Raw genomic sequence first — 24,486 nt, forward strand, 5'->3', positions numbered from 1 at the left:
AATGGGTAATTGTATGTAAAAATAATGTGTAAAAAATAATGCAATTGTATGTAAAAATAATGTGACATCTTGTAACAATTGTAAGTCGCCCTGGATAGGAGGATGTGTGGTCCAGTGGTTAAAGAAATGGGCTTGTAACCAGGAGGTCCCCAGTTCAAATCCCACTTCAGCCACTGACTCATTGTGTGACCCTGAGCAAGTCACTTAACCTCCTTGTGCTCCGTCTTTCGGGTGAGACGTAGTTGTTAGTGACTCTGCAGCTGATGCATAGTTCACACACCGTAGTCTCTATAAGTCGCCTTGGATAAAGGTGTCTGCTAAATAAACAAATAATAATAATAATAATAATAATAATAATAATAAGGGCGTCTGCTAAGAAATAAATAATAATTGAACACACATTTAGTTACAGTGGTCTTAGCACTTGGCTTATAACTTTAAGGTTTGTAAGACCCAAGTATAAGTTCCATTGAAAAAATTGTGTTATGTGTGGAGTGCAGGATGTGCCCTATAGCCTGGAGATCGCAGGTTTGAATCCAGGCTATGTCACTGCCGACCGTGACCAGGGGTACCTCGGGGGCAGCGTACAATTGGCCGAGTGCCGTCCAGGTAGGGAGGGCTTAGGTTGGCAGGGCAATCCACGGTTCACAGTGCACCAGCGACCCCTGTGGCTGATAGGGCGCCTGTGGGTCTGCAGTGGAGCCATTCAGATCTGTGTTGTCTTCCGGTATTATAGGTCTGGTGGCCTCGCTGTGGATTCGCAGTGCGAAAAATGACGGATTGGCAGGAACACGTTTTGGAGGACGCGTGTTCCAGACTCCGTTTCCCGAGTCGCCAGGGGGTTGCAGCAGTGAACTGGGATACAAATAATAATTGGGCATTCCAAATTGAGTTACAAATTAAAATACATTGGGGGACATGTATCAAGCGTTTGCGATGGCATTTAGGCCATAGCGCTGAGTTTACGCTGGCCTTAAAATTGCCCCGTATGTATCATGACACTTTTGGCAAGTTAAGGCCGTGTTAGCAGCGCCAAAATGCACTCCGCTGTGCAATGCGCTCTGCCGCTCATTAGCCATGAATTTCAAGGTGTGTAAAGCCTTAATTATATGCATGGGCGAATTGTAAGTGGGACTCATTTGTAAATTAAGTCTGTGATATTAAAATTAGATTTATGAAGCGGCAGAACAGTTGCGCTGGACCTAAAAGGGTCCACAAATAAGTCGGATTTCAAATTGGTCTTTTTTGGGTGCAAGAGTCAGAAAGCAGCCGATAGGGAAGAGCATTATGGAAGCAGTCATATAGGGGCCCGGAAATTCACGAATGACAATATAAGAGAAACATTTCAGTGTCACAAAACCGCCATTTTATTGAAAATAATTAAAAAAATTTAAATATTACCAGAAAACACATTTTCTATTTACATTATATTCTGCTGATGTAAGTTGCCTAAAATGCATTACCACTGATAGTTCATCGAGAACATCACCCAAAAACCAAGACTGAAACATTTTAAGATTTAGCCTAGCTACCCTTTAAAACAATCTTTAAAAATGCAACAAACTTCTGCTGGAAACAAGTCGTTTAAAATGGTCTGTGTTGACTGCAAAAAAAAGTAACAAGCAGACAAAATAGATTTTTTTTTTTTAAACCTTGAATGCCTAATTCAGCAACATTTTCGAGTTTTCTAAACCTTTAAAACTTATGCTGACACATTAATTAAAATGACCGTGTAATTCCCGTAGCCTATTTTGCTGCCTCTAATCCCAAAATATTAAACACAGGAGAAACGTTAACTGCAAACCTGAAATGACAAAACTGAAGCTTTTGTGTTTTTCTTTAAACACACTACATTTCTGGTAGTATGTAGAAATGTCATTGCACAGTATGAGGAATTTGCCAATCATGAAGCCGGTATTTGTTTGACCCCGTTGCCGTAGTAATCAAATGCAGAGCATTGAGCTGGTCCGTTTACAGCTACTGTAGCTCTGCTTCTACTTGATACAAGTATGACATGAACATGGGAGGTGAAGAGTACAGTAATGTAAAATACTGTGAGGAAAATAAAATGCCTATTTTCACGGTAGGCAGTCAAATACACAATTTCCGTGAAATTCGTGATAACAAGAATTTATAGGGGCATATCTTATGATGGAGAGTCCAGACTCCTAACCTTCCTGAACAACCCAGGAACAGAGGGAGAGTACTGAGAAGAAGGGAGAGTATTTAGGGTCTGCATTACCCTTTCTGAGCATCAAATTATAGCTCGATACAGGCTATTTTATTATGTACAATTGTTTGTATTCATCGCATAATAAACTTGGTTCATTATATCCTTTTCATTATGTATATTTGGTTTTATCCGTTTTGTAATAATAATATAATATAAAGTCAAGACACTTAGTCAACACGGGTCATTTCTGTCTCTCCAAATGACCTACCTATTGTTCATTGAGGTAGCCCATTTGGAGGGGAGGCGCTATTTTTCAGATTAGTCTGTTAATCTGTGCTACCGGTAGCCCATTTAGAGTGCAAGAGAGGAGGGGGCAGATTTTCAGAACACTGGCGCAGCGCATTTAAACATTTAAATGTGGCATCTTACACTGTGCCTCATTCATTTCGGGCCAGTTAATACAGGATGGAGTCAAATTTGTGCAGTAGCTGAGTGCTACTTTACACTCCGCCAATTTAGCGCTGCGTCAGTCAATTCATACATGTCCCCCATTAGCAAATAGTTTAAAATATTCATAATGTAATAACATCAGGGTTAATGGTTCAGTCAGGAATCCCTGATTTCCAGTCACATGAGTGCATGTCTACACTAAAATGAAATCCATGGCAAAAGCAAACATTGCTTTACGCTGCCACTGATTACTCCACACTTATTTTAATTTGAGCAGATAAGGTGTTTGCAGCAGGTCCAAGCTTTTGATGTGAAAGTGACATTAGTTAATGATGTACTTTACAATAAGGGAATTTCATTTCCATGTTTACAGCCAATAAATAAAACAGAGTACAGGGTGATGCATGTAAGTGTGCTTCAAGTCATCTTCCTGATTTTGGGCTGGCATTGGCATTTGCTTGGATTAGGGAGGAGAACTGCATGATCAAGGTTTGCCAAATCCTACTTGTCAGGAGCCCGATGAGTCCAGACAGACAGTGCAGGCAAGTTTCTGCCTCCAGAGTTCTGCAGCTTGGTAACAGAGGTAACGATGGTGGATAAAGAAGATGTGATTGGCTTGACAGAGGGAAGTGAGGAGCCCAGATGATCTTCCGTCTCCCTGACCAGGAAGCGGGTTACAGTCGAGGCTTGACTTATGGTTTTTAAAAACTCTCTGTGATGTTATCATTTCCTTTGAAAGACGACGGATCACAGTAGCAGATGGAAAAACTATTTTAAATCCCCAGTGATCTGATTCTGCAGAGATGGGTCCTAAAGCGATCTGCTCCATACAGCACAGAAATGGAGCATGTCTAGATGCAGACCTAAATACATGTACAACAAGGATTACACTTAAATAATGAATTCAGGATTCTCCTCCCATGAATTATTCCTCCATGTACTTCAAAAAGCACACTATATACACAGACAATCCTTAGGCTGAGTAAAATACATATTTTTACAATATTTTCAGTTGTCTTAAAATAGAGTTTGCTGCTTTATAAATAAAATATTGTACAAACAACACTCCTTTACTGTGTACTCCCTGGGGATGTGCTTTCTTGAAAATACATCAGACCCACATCTTGTATGTTTAGCATTTTAAAAAAGTAACTACTCCACATCTTTTTTTTGTCTTCGTAAAAGTTCTGTGTATTTTTATGCTCTATAAAAGGGAAGACCTACATTGCATTTTTACTTTTGATACCTCATCTTGGGTTTGACCTTCACTCTAAAAAAGCTGTAATGTGTTTTCCAGAGAGAGATAGAGAGGCAGAGATGTTCCTTTTATTGTGCTTCTTACCTGGATATTCATTCTGGTCCACGTCTGAGTCTCCCCTCAGAGTAAAACCGAATCCTGCTGGTATAGACTGAGAGGCCCAGGCTCCTTCCAGAACCTGTGAAGGAGGCAGTTTTAATCCGTCTTTCTGTCCGTTGTAGATAAAAACTCTGCCTCTGCGATCCTCTCCTGCAAATGGAGCCCCAACTGCAATATCTACAACATGAGAAAAAGTACCTGTAATTGGTAATGCTGAAATGAAACAACCTCGAAAACTAAAAAAGACTCTGACAAAAAAAATCATGGCATGCTATGCATTATGAGTGCATTCACAAACTGCTGGAGAATTGATATTCTAATATAGTGGGTATAATCTAGTGGGTTATTTCTATATAATACTTCATTAGAAAATTCACCAGTCGCTTTAATTTCTTGGCCTGCAAGATGACAAAATGATATGAATGACTGTGATTATTTAAAGTTAATGCCAGCATTGTTATTTGGTGAGATCAGTTCCTGTTGCCAGGCTCTGCATAATGAGAGGACTCATGGTATTCAGTAACCAAACCAGTAAAAGTCCTAGAACATGCAAGGGTCCCCAAACAGATTAGCATTTTTTACCACAAAAGTAGATGTTAATGTTGTGGGTTCTTTTCAAAGCCTATAAGAGGATGTTGGTATTATCCCATTTAGAGCTCTGGATGAGCCAAGTACTCCCACCCCTAAAACTGGGGTCTGATGTCAGAGGTCATGTGGCTTGATGAAAATTAGATACATGTAGATTTCCTAACAACCATGCATGCATGTTATGGGGTGCAAGGAGTTTTAAGCAGAAATATGTACATGTAGTTATTTTTGTATTTTTTTTTTATTATTGTCAGTTATTTCTGTACATATTCCCAGGATGCAACTTTTTGTCAATACCTTGTTCAGACAGCTTAACTGCAGGGGAGATTCTGGGTTTCCTCTCTCCTACAGTAGGCCTCAATAACTTCTCATTCAGCCCAGAGGCAGTATTTATTTTATGTACATAGAGAAAAACCTTAAGTGAAAACCTGTGACTGGTCATTTTAGTAGCCCCATGGCTACAGAGGGTATGTCACAAATGTACTTGCTGTAACTTATCTCTCAAATAAAAGTGAATTTACAGTATACAACATTTAATACATTTCCATCATAAAACAAAGATGATATCTAACAGTTCATTGTTAAAATACAAAACAAAATTGGACCTTGCCCCTAAGAGCTTCCATACAGTTGCTGAAAGAAACCTACAGCATGGCAGTATGTTGCATTGCATGACAACCAGACATCAAAAGCATAGCTCAGATTGATAACAATCTGAAAGGAAATACCAAATTGATACTTCAAGACAAGATCTATAAGTTTAAAAATGTTATGATATAATTTTGTTCTTGATGACAAATGGCCTGTTTTTTGTTCTGCTGGCACCAGGGCCTCAATTTCAACAACAAGCAATATTATGAATGTTAATGTCAAGAATCAAATTGGTTTTAGGAACCACAGAAAAAGTTCAATGTTTTGAGTGGTTTCTTACTAGATTTATAACATTTGCATTGCTTTTCTCTTTGCAAAAATTATCAGTGTACACTTTCCAGTGTTGCAGACATAATGGAAGCTGGGGCATACATTAGGATATCCTCTTTGTTAACACATAGATAAAACATAAATGGCTTTTGCTGGAATAAAAAGCAAATAAAAAAAACAAACGTGCATGCGTGTGACCGACCAAGGTGAGTGAACCAAGTACACAGCCACCATGTGTGGAACTGGGGTCCTGAGTGCTACGTTTAACATAGGAACTAGTTTAGGGGATTTTAAATCATATCCTGATGTAACTATCACTACTTAATCATATCCTGATGTAACTTTCACTATTATCTGCTGTATTATTGAATTGTGGTTTGTCACACTTGAGAATTATTGTATTTCTTGTTCTTATTGTATGACTTATATTGTAACACTTGAATGTATTTGTATTTGCTTGCGATTGTAAGTCGCCCTGGATAAGGGCGTCTGCTAAGAAATAAATAATAATAATAATAATAATAATAATAAATCTCACAATAAGTTTACAGAGGGTTGTTAGGAGAGAGGGAGCTGTGCAGGAACACCCTTTTTAGGGGGAGCAGCACAGAGGTACCCTAGTAGCGGTTACTTGCAACAACACCTACAACATATTTTGTGTGTGGTTTCAACTGCATCCCTCTGTCTCCCTCTCACTCATTTGCAGCAGACTCCCACAACCTATTACAAAATGTAAAAAAAATGACTTACCATGATATCCATCCAGGTTTAGATCCCCGAGAGAGGCAATGGAGCTGCCAAATCGGCCAAATACTTCAGTCCCTGATAGTATAATGGCATCCTTAAAAAATAAGGCATCTTCCTGCAGATAGATGTAGACTCGTCCCACTTCTTTGGGTTTGCTCTCAAATTCACGGTTCATGTAGAGCGGAGCACCTACTAATATGTCATCCAATCTGTAAAAAATGCAACAAGACCGTCCTTAATGAATAATTCAGACTTCTGGTGATACCAAAATAGACTCTCGAACTACAGCATTCCTTGCAAAGTTCTAGCCATTGTGTTTTATTGTAGCACAAAGATGAGAAGAAAGTCCTAACTGGGAAGGAAACTCACGTTAGATAAGCTAATGAACTGAAAGTTCCAAAAAGTATTTTTTACAGTGTTTTGGTGCGCAATACCCCAATAGAAAGCACACAAAGGCTTGTGCATTACTGACAAATAAAAAGGGTTCAGTAAATTGAAAACATTTTACAGTATGTTCTACTGTCAAAAAAAGGCCCAGATGTAATTTTGTTTTGTCAGCTGTGCATTTTCTAAATATTTCAACATTGTATACAATGGGCAACTTACATTGTGTTTAACTGTAATCTTAATTGCATGTACTTCAGCATCTGCTGCCAGGAAACTCTTATAAATAAGATTAAACTACAGTATCTCATTAAATACTGGAATCTTTTCATGTTTGTGCCAACTATACAAACATATAGCATAAACGTAACTAGATAAAACCGCTGACTGTAGTGCTAGCAGACTGTATTAACTCTTAAAATAACAGTAAATAATTGGAGAAAAGGTACACTTTATTACTGCAACATCAAAAAGTTATCAAATTGAAAACATTCATTCATTCATACATATTTTGAAGAATTTTTTTTGAAGAAAAGCACTGCAGATGTAGCTGACACCACAATAAAGCAGTTTTTAATGAAAGCAAGGTGGCTTAACCCACCCCTGTTTCATGCTCCTATGTATAGGAGTAGACAATAAAACGAATTCACATACATTGAAATGAAGTTGCTTTACTAGATTGGCTTTGTTGGTAAAAGCTTCAACAATTACTTCACCCCCCATGTCGTTACATCATCAATTACTTCACCCCCCATGTCGTTACATCATCCTCTCAACCAAAGTTACATTTTCTTGTTGTGGTTTCTTAATTTAAAACAAGAAAAGCAATGGAATTTGAAACCTCTTTCTAGTTTAATTAGAAACCTTTCATGTTTATATCAATCATACCAACATCTAGCATAAAAGTAATAAGATACAAGCAATACAATTAAAATCAGAAACACTGAAAAAGCATTGATAACGTACAGGCAAACTGAACTTCAAAACACAAAATGAGCATCATTTGTAAATGTGTTAATAACCAGTTAAAAGATTAAAATAAATAAATAAATAACTTTAAAATTAAGAATGATCAAAAACACTACATTTTAGTTACATCAATAATAATAATAATAATAATAATAATAATAATAATAATAATAATAATAATAATAATAATAATAATAATACTGATTAGTATTAGTAGTAGTAGTAGTAGTAGTAGTATTAGTATCTAGTACAGTACAGATGATATTAGGCATGATCAACTGTATATTTTGCATTAGGTTGCAACAACTTAAAGGCTTTTGCCACACACTTGTTTATACGACCATGCCCAGCACAATGACAATGTAAAACATCAACTGGATGAATATCCAGCTGTACATTTTTCCAGTAAATGCTTACCAAATCTATAGCAATATAACTTATGTATTGCTGTACCAATACTTGTTGATAGTGTGTATGAAAATGTGAATGTAAGAATTCCTCTAAGTGGAAACCAGACTGTTGAGAACTAACTGCATACAAGGTATACAAATCACAAGAAGTATGTTTGTGGCTCCATTTAAAAAAAGAAGCACCTGCAGTCTTGGGATTTGAATTATTAAAACAAGGACCCGAAGTAGGGAGACATGAATATGTTCTTTAAAGTAATTCCAGCTTCCCCACGTAGAGAGACATGATAAAAAAACAGTTCTCTAAGCCCACAAGATACATCTGCATTCAAAATCCTTTTAAAAGCATCCTTGTATCTATTGCAAGATTAGCTGGCTGCTAATAAAAGGTTCTGTCCCTGGTTCAACTTCATTCCAGCAGGAACCGGGAATGAAGAATTTGTCAGAATCCGAGCCAAGTGTTCTCCGTGTGGGTTTCATGCCCGGCTAATGGGTTTACAAACAGCTGGACAGGTAGGATTACACAGCGGTCTGATCCTACAGTACACACTTGCAGTAGCTGCTGCACTGTTATGCGGTCCATGCTGTTGCATTTCAGTGTATTGGTGTTCTTCACAGCACTGTTCTAACCTGTTGACTCTTCTCATGCCCCTACTGCTTACTGCCTGCTGGGCTTCAAGGCAAACACAAAAAACTCCAATGGAGAAACCACACAGCCCCCTGCCAGTTTGTTTATGCTCCCCCCCCCCCCCCCCAACACTAAGAACACAACGTTAGCGAATTTAACATGCTGACGCTAGAATCAACATTTCAATGTCAATTGATCCAAGTAGTAAAGGGAGCTTCGTGTTCGTTAACTTGACAAGTGAGCAAGGTAAGTTTTCAGTGTGCTTCAAAGCTCACACTGAAATCATAGCTTAAAAAGGCTGAAGCAGTTCCTGGGAAATAAAAAGTTCAAAAAGAAAAATCGGCTCAATAAAACTGTTCATTGATACTATTGCTCATCTTAGTTTTACTGTCACTGTGAGGTATGTTTTTGGTCCAACAGTGAAGTTATTAAGAATTAAAAGAAAGCAATGGTTCTGTTTTCTCACTCAAGATTTGGCAATGTGATCTCTTATCATCTTACAAATCATGAAGGTTCCAGAAGATGCTCTGTGTCTGTTTTTAGTACTGGTACACTTAATGTTCTAATGATGAAAACTGGTGCTAAACTTACCCATCACCATTCAGATCTGACACAGCAATTGTGTAGCCAAAGTATGATGCCATCTGCAAAATATGTAAATAAACAATTATTTATACTGTCGTTAGTTTTGGCTATGGAATGTTGTGCGTAAAGAGAAGTCCTATTTAAGAAAGGGATTTAAAATCAAATCAAATACCTGTTCGCCAGTGAAATTCTGGATGAAGGTCAAATCTGAAGAATTTATGATTGCTACCTGCAATGACAGAAACACGTTAAATTGCATGTACTCTAACTACGATGAACCCTATTTAGGTAACTCGCTCCAAGGTAGAATTGTGTATATCAATTTGATATTTGATACATGAACAACAAAATGGAAACTCAAGAGATTCATCAATGTATCCTGTCACCACAACTGCAGTGCCCTCAGGGAAAACTACACACCTCTAGAAGAAAATAAATAGTGGGGGGCATGGAGAGGCATTCCTCTCTTGTCTAAAAAATTATACATATGGGTATGTAGGCTGGCAGGCCAGCTCCTTAAAAAAAGCAACAGTGCCTCATTCCATCCATATAGATTTTAAGACAAAGCTGCACAAATTGACTACTATACGGGACACTAGGGATGGCCATCTGTTTTTGATCCCAGCGTCTCCTCTGATTTAATTGGAGCTCTCTGTCAGGTCAAGTTGATTCTCTTTTAGACTTTACTGTTTGATTCTTATTCTTTATTGTGATAGACATGCCTTGGGTCAACCATGCTCCACATGCTTCAGGAAACTGTCTACTCCCCCACAGGGTTCCACGAGATAAGATAAACTTTTCCACTTTATAAGGATAGCAATTTAGAACTGTTGAGAGTTATAGGCTGGTAAAACATGTTTAGAATAAATAAACAAACTGACCAACCCAACCTCCCTTAAAACTCTTTTACTTACATATCCAAAGTTACGTGCTCCTCTTGGAACCCCAGCAATGAGTTCTTCAGAATACAAGGAGATGTAATTAATAAAAACAGCTGCAGTTTCACACACATCTGTACATTAAACACAAACACACATACAAACTCCTGCAACTCATAAAGTACTGTATACATGATTGTTTTGTTTAAAATTTTGAACAGGAAAACTTGGAGACACATTGTCTCTGTCTCCAGGAAAAATGCTTCAGTGTAAATCAGTAGTAAAAATGGTGAATCCATGTGTTAAACAAACAAAGCCCAAAATGATGACACTGGCAATGTCCAGGGTCATTGTATGTAATTGTATGTAAAAAAAATAATGTGATATCTGTATAATGTGAAATAATGTATAATGTAACAATTGTAAGTCGCCCTGGATAAGGGCGTCTGCTAAGAAATAAATAATAATAAAATAAACTGGAAGTAGACCCCCAGAATGGACAATTGTAACTTCCTGTTTGCAGGGCAGAGAACACTGAAACTTGAATTAACTGGTAACCTACTGTACTGGACTCAACACTGGTGGCTGCTTATTCAAGGTGCATCTGTCATCTGTTTTTCTGGCTCTAGTTCAGGGAACTGTTAGTGCAGTCTATCTCTTTGTCTGCCACACTTTGCATGGTGGGCACAATAACTGTCTTCAACACAGTACACCTGCACTTAATTGACTCACTAGTTTATGTTTGTGCTCAACAATTACCAGTGTTAAATAAACTACTGCTGAAAAAGATATCCTGTAAATACCATTATAAAAATGGTTGTACCATATCTAAACTTTTTTTAAAGGCCTAAACAACTTCAAATGATTACAAATCGGAGCCAAAACCACGGTAATGTTACGACCAAAGTACAGTATAAAATATTGTTTAACTGTCTTCTTCCTATACATTTTTACATGTGGAGAGATAAACTGTTAAAGTTAAATCTATATTCAGGCTGACTGAAGATATGCAATTTGTTCCATTATAACTCGATGACAGAATGCAATAGTAAATATTTCAGAGATCCCTCCCAAGAGTGAAAAAGAAAACTTTTCCATTTACAAGCAGTCCTTTCAAATCCACTGAGGAAAAGTAACCTTCTTCCTCGGTCAGGGCTAAAGGAAATTATCCAACAATTATAACAAGGGCATATGTAGTTTTGCAACATATTGCAAATTGCTTTGTACAGAAAAAAATGTACTGTGAATACATAATATCCTAATGTATACACTGTGGCGGGAACCTAGGAAAAGGAGATTATTACCTTGCTCGGAATCTCCTGTAAATTCCCCCACGGCAACTGAGTATCCTGTAGGACACAGTAAACAGACATTAGTATTGGATTATAGGACAGAGCATGTCTGTGTAACAGGGAATATCAGCGTAAGCAGAAGTAAAGAATTGAAAAAGGTCAAATAAGAGGAAACCATTAAGTGGATTAGAAACGTGGCCTGTTGTGATGTCACTGTTCGATGCTCGGGCCTGGTGCTCTGGCTGAAAGACTTTCAACAGTCTATAATCAGCAGTACAGTTTTTTCCCTAATATCTACAGTGGCACCCTAAGTTTCAACATCTATAATTTATATTAAAGGTAAAAAAATAAAAAAATAAACCCAATGATGTTAAAAAATTGAAGAAGCTAATTAAACAATGAGGTACAATATACACCTAGCTTGTGTTAAGTACACATTGTTTAAATTAATTTGTGTCAATGTATTTATATATCTATGATATATTCCCTATTTTATGTGTATGTATTTATGTATATGTATACATGTATATGCATGTGTGTATATATATATATATATATATATATACGCACATACATGTACACATATCTGTCTCAACTGCTGGGTGTTTCAATTACTACCTAACATTATGTTTCTTTCTTTTCTGTTATCTTAAACTGAAAACTAATAAAAATATATTACAAAAAAAAAATTATAATAATAATTTGTGTCAACTGAATCATTTTCATCATTTAATTTGATATACAGTAGCTCATGTTTAACAGGGCAAATGCACTTTAGTATTATAGGCAACTATGAAAGCAGTTGTCAAGAAAAAAAATAGTTACAGGACTGGTATACAAATTTTACTTTGTAATTTGACTGTATCATGTATAAAAAACGTATCATGGTACGATTTTAACAATACAAACTATTAGTACCACAAGAGCCTAATAATCCATCTGCTGAATGTTTCTAGCTTGGATATGGGCTCCATGGATTGTAAGCTACAAAGTTTCTGGAAAAGTCAGTCATGGCTACTGAAATGTCAGGGTCATATCCCAGAAGACTAACTTACCAAGGTAGTTGTCATCATAGCTGTCTGAGGCTGCTCCGGTTTGTTTTTCCCCTTTGACTTTTCTCAGGATCTCTTTGAACGAAAACCCATTGATGATCTCAGCCACACTGGTTGTGATTACCTGTCCTTTGTTCACAAAAAGAAATACATTAAAATGTTATTTTTTTAAACAATAGAATAGCCAGCATTCTTACTGCGGTATCAGACCCGAAGATACAGTGCGAAGTGGCAACCCAAATATCCTTAGATAGACTCCTCAACCACGTTCAAATATAATCAGCTGTTATACTGAGTCAAGCAGCCTCCAGATATCCCAAGAACAATGCCTCAATGAAACTGGAATGAATTGGTAACCTACTGTAGTGGACTCAACACTGGTAGCTGCTTATTAAGGTACCTCTATCATCTGTTTACATGGTGGAACAATAACTGTCAAACAAATTTGTTTATATTATACATAGGGCGTCTGATTTTCGGGTGACCTTTTTTTCCAAATTCGGGTGAATGCTTTTTTAAAAATCGGGTAGAATTATTTAATGAAAAAATCAGGTGAAATCGGGTGGATTTTTTAAATATATAAATCAACAAAGAATAAATATTCGGGTAGAAATCTGGTTTTATTTAGAAAGAAATAAACAAATGCTTAAGCACAAAGTGTTGACAACAGTTTAAATCCCCAACGTGTGTATATTTCCACACATTGGGGTATGCAAACTTTTGACGACATCTATCTCTCTCCCCCCTCTCCTTCTCTCTCTCTCTCTCTCTCTCTCTCTCTCTCTCTCTCTCTCTCTCTCTCTCTCACACACACATACTGTATATGGAGGCATTTCTCTGTTCCAATCAAGTTTTATTTTGTAGTGGAGTTGCAAGTATAATTGCACACAGAACATACAGGAAAACTAAACAACTTTACTCCACGCTGTTTTACAAAGAGAAACAATCGACTGTTACATCTAAATGCTCTTGGCTTAAACACACATTCATAAAACAAATAACTGGGAAGAAAAGTGGTTCCAAAAAAGCAAAAACCTTAAAGCTATAATGCTGAAATTTTGTAAAACCTAAAAAGGAGGCTGTGTGGTCCAGTGGTTAAAGAAAAGGGCTTGTAACCAGGAGGTCCCCAGTTCAAATCCCACCTCAGCCACTGACTCGTTGTGTGACCCTGAGCAAGTCACTTAACCTCCTTGTGCTCCGTCTTTCAGGTGAGATGTAGTTGTAATTGAGTCTGCAGCTGATGCATAGTTCACACACCCTAATCTCTGTAAGTCGCCTTGGATAAAGGCGTCTGCTAAATAAACAAATAATAATAATATATATAATTATACTACAAAGCCACGTTTTTCTAATAGGTATATCAGCTTATGGTGGGAGGCACTTCTCTCCCAAAGCACTTAAACCAGACAGCCTGAAATGTTGCCACTGAAGCTCCTTTGTTTTTCAAAGACATTATTTATGAGGTGGGATTCATTTGTATGGTTACAGAATGATAAATTATGTGCAAGGATTAAAAATACCCAAATGAAGCATTTTTTAACATTAGGGTGAAAAGAAATACACTTATTATTCTTTGTTTTGGTCAGCAAAAGGTTATGCAAACTCAAAGCTATTTTTGCCACAATCTGCTTTCTGCTTTTGGGTGAAGGCTAGTAATCAGTCTTTCTGTATCTTCCAATGTGTCCTACTACATAATTGATGGCACTGAGTACATGTTAAAGATCCTGTTGGTAAACAAGCAATTAGACACGGAATCATGTCTTCTGTAATTTCACCTTCATAGGGTTTCCTTTTGCCTGGCTAGAACACAATGATAAATTCTAAAATCTGTGAATAATTCTGCAACTACTCACACAGCAGCCTGTACAGACGGACTATGACAGCTACTTCCTGTTATGAGTTTGTAAAGATCTGCTTCATTCAAGAGGGCAACACTTTTTTTGCTCCTGCTGTTTCAAAGGAGGAGCAGGTTCAGGTTTTAAGCAGTTTTACAAACTTCACTGAAGTATCTGTCTTCTGAGAGTGGAAGTCTATGAAATCTGTTTAACAGTCAAGCACATGAAACAGGACTGAAGTTACACATAACATCGTTTTTGACTCAAAAAGTTGGGATACCTTTTTTTTTAAACTGACTTGAAGTTCCACAATGATAAGATGAAAATATGCATGTTATTGATTCGTCAAGAGCCAAATGACCCGGGATCATTTATGATTCCAGCAACCTCAACACATAAACCTAAACCTAAACCTAACCTTAAATTGCAATTCATGGGTTTTACCCCTAACCATAAAGTCACTATCTTTCAGTTTCCTTACAAGACAATTCAAATATTATTCTCCATTGTCTGTTCAACAACCAGCTGAAAACTCGCACACCCAGCTCTAACCAAATCAGTGCTGGTCATTACTGGGGCTTGACATAAAATCCTAATTGAGTCTCCAACTGAACACATGAGCTTCCCATTTCCCAGTTTCCTTAAATCCAATTTAGAATCCTATCATCAGACATGCGCAGGGACTGCTGAGCATATGGCACACTTAGCTCTATCCTCTGTCAGCATCCTTGGTTCCTAATCTTTTTACTTAAGTTACAATTTCAAGTGAAATGTTACAAAAGCTCATGGTATGACACACAATGACTGTGGGAAAACTGAGGAATAGTATTTACCATTCACCCCTTCATTTCGCATGACAGGCAGATAGTTGAGATAGCTGGCAATGCCTGGGATGACTCATATAATATTTAATTAACTTAATTGCTTCATTGTGCAAAGAATGGTGCTGGGAGCTCAGTTGGTAGTAGAATGTAGGTGAACACAGGTTGTAAACCTACATATGTTCTTCCTGTTTACTATCCCAAATGTGTTTGCTGGGCACAAAGGGGTCCTGGTTTTAGCTGTTATAAGATCACCAAACAGTCGCATCCACAAATATTTTGATTTTGATCAGCGAATTGGCTTAGCCATGTTATAAGCAAACCTAAACAGTGTAGCTCGCATCATTCCTTGACATTGTTTATACAAGCATTAAAATGCTGACATCAAGATTGTCTGCTTACACTCCATTTCATTTTAATATGGCCATTAAGACTTTGACAAACCGCCCACCCAAATCTCCTGTTGTAATTAAACCCTGGATATATTAAAGTGTATGGAATTCTTTTTTTTTTTTCCTGAGGTCCATTACCATCTTAAGTGCAGTGTTACTCTGTGCTGCAAATAACTCATTGTCTTCATTGGTCTTAGTTAACCAGAAGACATTGATCATAATTAAAACTCTACCAGCACCAAGACCATTAATACTACCCTACTTTACGTCACTAACACAATTTAAAATTGGAGTTCCATTAGGTCGGTTTACACTGAGCCACTGTTTATGTTACAAAACAAAGTGATTTACTTATTGGTGCTTTGCATTTGGTCATTGCTAGTACTAGTTTATATGTGATATGTCCACACTGAAATCCCAAGCCTGGTATCAAGAGAGTGGCTGATGAAGTCTCCAAATGAGTTGTTGTAAAAGTGGGACTGTATTGATTAGCTTTACTAATGTAAATCAGAATATATCATTAAATAGACATGACATCTACTGAGCTCCCCAACTCCATCAATTAACATTCTATTCAATTAACAATGTATAATACTACTTATGCAGTGCCAGCCAGTGACTGCGGTTGTAAATTATATATTTTGTCTGCAACATTAGGCACATAATCTTAAGATTATGGCCAGAACGAGGAAATGGCTGTATTTTAGGATTTTGATAATGCACCCTCCATACATACAGCTATATAATATCTCATCATAAAGCTTGAAGCCTCTCGATTAATTTCAGGGTGGTTTTAGAGGGGAGTATGCATTATGTAAAAGGATGCCCAAAATCCTTTGAAGTGCAAACAGGATGACAAAAGAACATACACTGGACAGTTTTTATTTTTGCCGTTATGTTCTCAATGCTACACCGATACCTTAGAGAGGATCACAAGCATGTGTAACGGAGAGTGGTGTGTGACACAAAGCCATTACAGATTCTGTCCCGTGGGTGAGATGAGCTTAAAAGCTCTAAAACCACGAATGTAAGATGAGCCTGTCTCTTCTGCATTGTGTTTAAGACGTTTGCTTACAGTGTGCAGGGTCTCCTGTTCGTGCTCAGCCTCCACCCTGTTACATGCAATAGCTAGAATTTAATGTATGTAAGGTGATCACATACTAAGTTTTCCTAACTTTTCTGGAGATACAGCCATTCACAGACAAAAGGCCAGTGAAAAGATGTTCAGGGATACATATCTGCTCTTCTAATGAAGGTGTCTTCAAGTTTTGTGGATAGGGTCATATATTAAAAACACTGTGACGTAAGTTCAGTGTAAACTTTGTATTTAAATTGAATAAAGCAAATCCCATTACTACTCTACCTTGCCAATAGAAACTCCCAGGTCCTCCCACCACAAGATTTCCATCCTAGAGGAGAAAAAATGAAAAACATTTAATAAGAGCACTGGAAGTGTATTTTCCTCTAATCCAGGTCATTTACATTTGTCCTTCAGTACAGAGGCTGTAAACTGACAATGACAGGACATTTTGCTTCCAATCAGCTTTTAAACACAATGCAGAAGTTGATTAACATTGATTGGTATTCAGTTGTAAAGGTGAGGAAAGGATCTTTTCTTATTTCGAAATCAACACATTAATGAATGGATTTATTTAATACCTGTCGATAAATAATTCTTAAAGGCAATTACGAGTATGAATACACCCCTAAATATAATATTTATAGAGCTATACATGTTTTGAATTATGAACCACAGTTTTTAATGTGTGCTGGCTAGCAGAATGGCTGTATGCATGTTTATGTTGTACCTTGTAAATATTTGCTTGTGCTATCCTTCAGTCTTGGACTGCTCAAGCAAAGACTGATTGTGAATAGTGGAGACCTCAAAACTCATGCCACAAATCACCTGAGCCAGATTTGAACCCAGGCCTCCAGAGCAAGAAAGGCATGAAAGCCATTGTGAATTAGCCCACTGCCCCATGCTGGGATGATAAAGCAATGCTATAAAATGAACTGACAGATCAAACTATGGTCTACTTCCTTGACAAACAGTTGAAATTCTTTTTATCTTATGCATGACCTATTTGAAATGTGCAACAGTTTTGACCACGATTAGATTGGGGTTTTGCTTATATTGTTCTGTATTTTGAATATATGCACCTTTGTGAAATCTACACTGAAACCAGCCTGGCAAAATCCTTGTCCTTCGGGGTCTGGGTTACCTGCAATCAACAAACAAACACAAAGATTGATGATCTTATAAAACAAGGTTCAGTTTAGATGGTATTCTCTCTTTTGCTTTACTTAGCAGTTAAATCATCAATGTGAGGATAAATTAAATAATACTAAATGACAAGATGCAATGTAATGGATTTTTCAGGTAAATAATTGTGTTCTCTTCTTTCATTTTTAACTAGAGACCTGGCTCCTGTCATAAATAACCCAGATGAGCACATTCAATTACAGTACATCTACCTTTAGTGTTCTTACCCGCACAACAGTACTGTAAGTGAAAGAACATAGTTTGTCAAAATGCACATATATTCTTTGAATCAGCTGAACTGTTACCTGGAGGTTCTGTGACTGCTGAAACAGTTACTTACTGGAGCGACATGGTGAATACTCAGCATAAACACTGAAGTTCTGGATTGCAATGTAACAGGTCCCCACTGGATCCTTCTCGCTGTCCTGTTTACGAGTCCTCCAGTGATACAGTGGAGCACATGCCTAGTAAAGAGAATGATAAAGTACTGCAAGAATGTGGGGTTCATGGGCCATATTTAAAAAAAAAAAATGTTTCATTTACATCAGGGGTTCTCAAACCTGGTCCTCGCATGTGTCTTCTGGTTTTCATTCCAACGGAGCTCTCATTTACTTAACTAAACCCTTAATTGAACTAATAATTCGCTTCATTTGACCTTGTTTAATTGTTGTCAGCTCTTAAAAAGTTGCAGATTTCAAGTTAACTATAAAATTGTGTTAGCAACTTGAAATCTGCAACTTTTCAAGATCAATCAAAAAGGTCAAATGAAGCAAATTATTAGTTCAATTAAGGGTTTAGTCAAGTAACTGAGAGCTCAGTTGGAATGAAAACCAGAAGACACGGGTCCCGAGGACCTGATTTACACTGTTGATGAAATTAATTTAAACAACAAGCATTGTGGGACCTAGTATTGAATATGTTTCTCATAATCGGTGGGGTTGAGTATATATATATATATATAAAACTGCAGTGTACAAAATTGAAGGCATATGAAATAAAAGTTTTTGTTTTTTTTAAATGTACACAAAAAGTTTAAAAGATTAAAATATTAATCTGAAATAGTAATTAAAATATTAATCTGAAAATAAAATATTTTTTAATCTTTTAAACTTTTTGTGTACATAAAAAAAACTTTTCTTTCATATACCTATATATATATATATATATATATTTTAGCTCAAAGAGCCAGCTGCCCAACGTTTCGATATGTTGTACATATCTTTCTCAAGGGAGTCTGTGTTTCAATCAAAACATTGGATGTTTTTATAGGTTTTTGACGGCATGACAACTACTTGTTATTGTTTATATTCAAATCCATGATTTATTCTTATATGATGTAATGGTGTTCTGTATATTGTGACACCATTTTTACTTCTATCTTTAAATCTGTATTAATTCTAATTACTTTATATAAACTTATATTTATATTATCATGCAATGTTGGCTCTGAGAATCAGTCTTGATTTGGCCTTCCCAGCACATCAGCAAGCACAACTTTTGAATGAATTTTGTTTATTTATTTATTTAAATGTTGTATATTTACTGAAATTAATTAGATCATTCTTTTCTGTTGAGTCCCGCTGGCATAATCGTGTTCAGTCTATTTATCTATTTACTTTCTTTTATTCCTCTGTATGTTGCATTGTACAATTTTAGCTGTTCTAAGACTAAAAACATTACATCATTTATGTCATGTCCTTGACTGGTGAAGTGCTGTAGTATTGGTTAATTCATTTTTTTTATTTCTAATTAATGAAAGGTGGTTCTAAATTATTTTATATAAAGTTGTTCCAGTCTCTCCAACATATTTTATTTCATCACATTTTTCACAGGCTATTCCATAAACATTGCCATTTTTACAGTAGGTATTAGTTTTTAGTGGATATGTGGTGTTCTTATGTTTAATTATATTTTTACTTTTGTACATGTATTTACACACTTTACATGTACTACTGCAAGTATTCGTAGAACCTATTTTGTCAATTATTCTTTTATGTTTAGTGTGAACTAAAATATCACCTAAATTAGCTTCTCTTTTGAATGCTACAACTGGGGTCTTAAGAAATACTTTTTTCAATTTTTTTAATTATGTAGAATCTGCAAGTGTTTCCAAACTATCTTAGAAATATAAAGTTTAGAGTAAGTCATTACTAATGGGACTCTTTTGACCTTTGTATCTCTATTTTTATAATCTAGTAGATCATCTATTTTCTTAACTCTGTCTCTTAATTCTTTCTTTGTTTCCTCTTTTTTTAAGATTTGTTTTTAATACATTTCTTTGTTTTACATAGTCCCTTACTTTTGAGCATATTCTTTGTGTTCTTATTCCTAGACCCTTTGGGATTGCTCTTTTAGTGTGTACTGGATGTGCAGAGGACATGTGTAAATACTGGCATGTCAGTAGGTTTACAGAAGAGGTCAGTCTCAATTGAACCTTCAAGTTTTACTATGGTATCTAAAAATTCTATTTCTTTTCTTGTCCATCGAAGGTCCACCTTAATATAACTCTGTATTTCATTTGCCATTTTATGAAACTGAAAAAGAGATTCTTCTCCATCTGTCCAAACTCCAAAAATATCATCTACAAACCGAATGTATTCTAAAGGTTCACTTTCCGATTTTCTAAGTAATTGTTCTTCCCATTTCCATGTATGTACTGGCAGAATGCATTCCTAATTTAGATCCTATTGCTGTACCATCGTTTTGTTTGTAATTCTTATTAACAAATGTAAAATAACTGTTTTCTGAAACTACGTTGCTCATATTCAGCACCTCTGCTGTTGGTATTGATTTATCTAGTCTATTATCTAGTGCTTTTTGACAAGCTTCTAAAGTTTCTTTACGAAGGACACTTGAGTACAAGGATTTTACGTCCATGCAAAATAAAATTGTATTCTCTGGAAGGTTGTGTTTGAGTGATTCAAGTCTTTTTAAAAATTGTGTTGTATCCTTAACCTAGCTTGGTAATTTCTCAACGTGTGACCTGAGTTGTTTTTCTGCTATTTCAGCTATTATGTGTGTTGGATTATCAATCGTGCTGACTATCATTCGTAATTAATTTTGTACTATCTTGCATTAATTTAAATCCAACAACAGAAATTTTTGCACTGTTTAAATTTACGTTGCTAAGCAGAGCCTGATTTCAGTTATTTAATTTAGGTTTAAGCATTATTTTCCATATAATGACTTGTGATTTGGCCCTCTTTAAGCATGGAACAACCCCACAAATGCTCACAGTATACCCTCTTTAACAGGGATCTCCAACCCTGGTCCTGCTGAGTCCCAATCCTGTAGGTTTTATAGGTGTCATCAATGGCTAAAGATCTGGAACACATGTTAATCGTAACTAATTAAGCCAATAATTGGTTCAATTAAGTTATTGAGCGCTTGGTTGAAACAAAAACCAGAAGACCCTGTAGCTCTCCAGGACCAGGGTTGAAGACCCCTGCTCTATAATATTCCTTATTAATTAACTAGATTTTGATAGGGAATTAGGATTCATGGACGTTTTCTTGTCTGTTTCAAAAGTGGGTTTGCAGTTTATTCTAACCTAAGAGGTTCTTTATAAACAACTTCAAAAATGTTTTAGAAGGGCAAGTTACGTTTTTTTGTGAACAAGACACAATGGTCCAACGTTTAAGAACTTAAACATAACAACACATCAATTAAGATGTCAATAAACATTCAGAGTTGTTTATTGTCTAGTTCCGCAGATGTGTATTTCACAGGACTTTGCCCCGGAGCCAAAGCTAGTCAATATGGCCTGATTTATTTATTTATTTTTGCTGCAACTAAATAATAACATTAAGATGCTGATAGGATATTATAAAACAATATAATGGCTAACAAATGGGACAGCACAGCGCTAATTTTTACCTGACAATTTGAAACCCTGTTCCCTTGTATTGTTGTTGCAATAAACAGTTCTAGTTGAGCTTTTTGAAAAAATGAAGTGCCTGGATGCATGTGTAACCCATATTTTCAGGGCATGTGATCCTATTGTTCTTGATCAGTGTGTATGTCTAACCAGCTGACCACGCTCCACCTCCAGCTCCATCTTCATCTTCATCTTCCAATGCCACTTTCCTTGTTCTGGTATTGGGTTTTTTGGAAATTGAGATAATCCAGAGATCTGGATAATTAGATTTTGGATAACTGACTGAGAGGATTGTTTTTAACAGGGAACAAACACAGTTAAACAAGCATGCATTTAAAGGCTTTTTTTCTGTAGATACAGTAGTCAGAAGTGAAACAAACTTGTCAGTGAAATGCTTAGTGTAATGACATACCACTACTTTTTCTTTATAGGTTCGGACTGTAGCTCCAAACCATTGATTGGATTTGAATTCAATGGGTATCCTGCCATCATTGAGCCGGACCATTCTGTTATCTAAAAGGAAAAGGAAATCATGTTTTAGGTAGTGAACATCCGTAATCCCTGTGTTCACAACATCAAGCACAGGGAACAGAACAAAATATCTTGGAATTACTGGGACCCTTTCAAAAAGTTCTATAATTTAATATTACACAAATAATTTAAGGGTAACAGGTTACTTGTTTGGTCATTGTTTACTTTGAAATTGAGTCTTTCTGCAGTGAGACTCAAAAAAACACTTTAAAATGTAGACAGGATGGTTCTAAATTTATTTTTATTTTTTTTAAAAACAAGATTAATTGATTAAGACTAGGTGCAGACTACAAGTTACACTCAGATCTATATTATTCATCCATGTCTGCATTTCATATTGTAGTGGAAGTTTTTATCCTTCTTTGAACCCAAGTATGGTAGAAGTTTACCTTCCTTTGGAGACCCCAAACAGAGACTCAGCGAGGAGACTGAGTAGAAAACATCAAGGGTTTATTTAAATTTGCAAACTGGAGCGTTCAACAGAGTGACACAGACTCTATTAGCAATCGCAGAATCGCACACCGAGCCGTTTCTGGCTCCTCAATATATAGTCAGCTTAAACAAGCTTAAGGCAGGAAACTAATCGTCCTGCCCTTATAAGGCACTTAATGCAGTATAACTATGTCTTAGCAGAGGAAGTGTATACCATTTTAGGTAACAGAGAATAGTAAAAAGAGGAAGTATTAACTATGTTTGGTGAATACAGGGTGCAGCTGCATAACGTTACGTTACGAGAGGAACTCTCTGCTTGACCCTCTCCAATCTGGCTTCCGCTCCGCTCACTCCACTGAAACCGCCCTTCTGTCTGTCACCAACTCACTTAAGTGTGCCCGAGCTGCCTCTCTCTCCTCTGTCCTAATTCTCCTCGACCTCTCTGCTGCCTTTGACACTGTTGATCACTCTATTCTACTATCATCTCTTGCTGACCTGGGGATCTCTGGCACTGCTCTGGCCTGGTTCTCCTCCTACCTCTCCAACCGCACTTACCAGGTAACCTGGCGTGGAGCAACCTCCACACCTCACCCTCTCTTAACTGGAGTCCCCCAAGGGTCAGTCTTGGGTCCTCTCCTGTTCTCTCTCTACACCCGCTCCCTGGGCCCCCTCATCGCATCCTATGGTTTCTCATACCATTTCTATGCTGATGATGCTCAGATTTTCCTCTCCTTCCCCACCTCTGACTCCACCATCTCCTCCAGTATCTCTACCTGTCTGTCTGCTATTTCCTCCTGGATGCACTCGCATCACCTCAAACTCAACCTCTCTAAATCTGACCTCCTTTTCTTTCCCTCCTCCTCCCCCTCCTCTGATCTCTCTATCTCTGTTCCTCTGGAATCTACCACACTCTCTCCCTCTTCCTCAGCTAAGAACCTTGGAGTCACCCTGGACCCCTGCCTCTCTTATTCCCAGCACATCTCCACTCTGGCACGCACTTGCAGATTCTTCCTGAGCAACATCCGAAGAATCCGACCCTTCCTCACCAACTATGCTACCCAGCTCCTGGTCCAGGCCCTGGTACTCTCCCGCCTAGACTACTGCAACTCCCTCCTGGCTGGCCTCCCTGCGTCCGCCACCCGTCCGCTCCAGCTCATCCAGAACTCTGCTGCTCGCCTGGTGTTCTCTCTACCTCGCTTCGCCCACGCTACTCCACTACTCCGCTCGCTCCACTGGCTCCCGATCACCGCTCGCATCCAGTTCAAGACTCTTGTACTAGCCTACAGGTGCCTTGATCAGACTGCACCCAGCTACCTCCAGACCCTCATCTCTCCCTACACCCCCACTCGACCTCTCCGCTCCGCCTGCACTAGAAGACTGGCTCTACCTCCGCTACGCTCCCCTGCCTGCCGAGCCCGCTCCTTCTCCACCCTTGCTCCGCAGTGGTGGAACGACCTTCCTACAGATGTCAGGACTGCCCAGTCCCTGACCACATTCCGGCGCCTCCTTAAGACTCACCTCTTCAAACAGCACCTGTAGAACTCCTCTGTTGTATCCTGGGACACTATCACCCTTCATTTAAATATGCTTTATTTTGCTCTTATCTGCCCCCTATTTTACTGCATTTAATCCTGTACCTCAGAATATTGTAATCTGCCAAGTGTTTAATCTGTAGTATTTTGTACTTAATCATATCCTGATGTAACTATCACTATTTAATCATATCCTGATGTAACTTTCACTATTATCTGCTGTATTATTGAATTGTGATTTGTCACACTTATTATTGAATTATTGTATTTCTTGTTCTTATTGTATGACTTATATTGTAACACTTGAATGTATTTGTATTTGCTTGCGATTGTAAGTCGCCCTGGATAAGGGCGTCTGCTAAGAAATAAATA

At 37.4% G+C, this 24,486-nt stretch overlaps 1 protein-coding gene across 1 annotated transcript in view; it reads right to left on the reverse strand.

Annotated features, from left to right (window-relative positions):
• LOC117400760 (integrin alpha-8-like) overlaps positions 1 to 24,486 on the reverse strand; it is a 74,653-nt gene that overhangs the window by 43,083 nt on the left and 7,084 nt on the right. The window contains exons 3-13 of the mRNA XM_034001086.3: positions 22,032 to 22,132; positions 18,083 to 18,206; positions 17,640 to 17,701; positions 16,843 to 16,888; positions 12,435 to 12,560; positions 11,392 to 11,436; positions 10,124 to 10,167; positions 9,382 to 9,438; positions 9,216 to 9,268; positions 6,240 to 6,445; positions 3,966 to 4,157 (exon numbers count right to left, since the gene is read on the reverse strand). Of these exons, the coding sequence (XP_033856977.3) occupies positions 3,966 to 4,157; positions 6,240 to 6,445; positions 9,216 to 9,268; positions 9,382 to 9,438; positions 10,124 to 10,167; positions 11,392 to 11,436; positions 12,435 to 12,560; positions 16,843 to 16,888; positions 17,640 to 17,701; positions 18,083 to 18,206; positions 22,032 to 22,132 (1,056 nt within the window). The remainder of the gene's footprint in view (positions 1 to 3,965; positions 4,158 to 6,239; positions 6,446 to 9,215; positions 9,269 to 9,381; positions 9,439 to 10,123; positions 10,168 to 11,391; positions 11,437 to 12,434; positions 12,561 to 16,842; positions 16,889 to 17,639; positions 17,702 to 18,082; positions 18,207 to 22,031; positions 22,133 to 24,486) is intronic.

Source organism: Acipenser ruthenus, chromosome 4 (genome assembly GCF_902713425.1).
Source record: "Acipenser ruthenus chromosome 4, fAciRut3.2 maternal haplotype, whole genome shotgun sequence".
In the NCBI taxonomy this organism is placed as follows: domain Eukaryota; kingdom Metazoa; phylum Chordata; class Actinopteri; order Acipenseriformes; family Acipenseridae; genus Acipenser; species Acipenser ruthenus.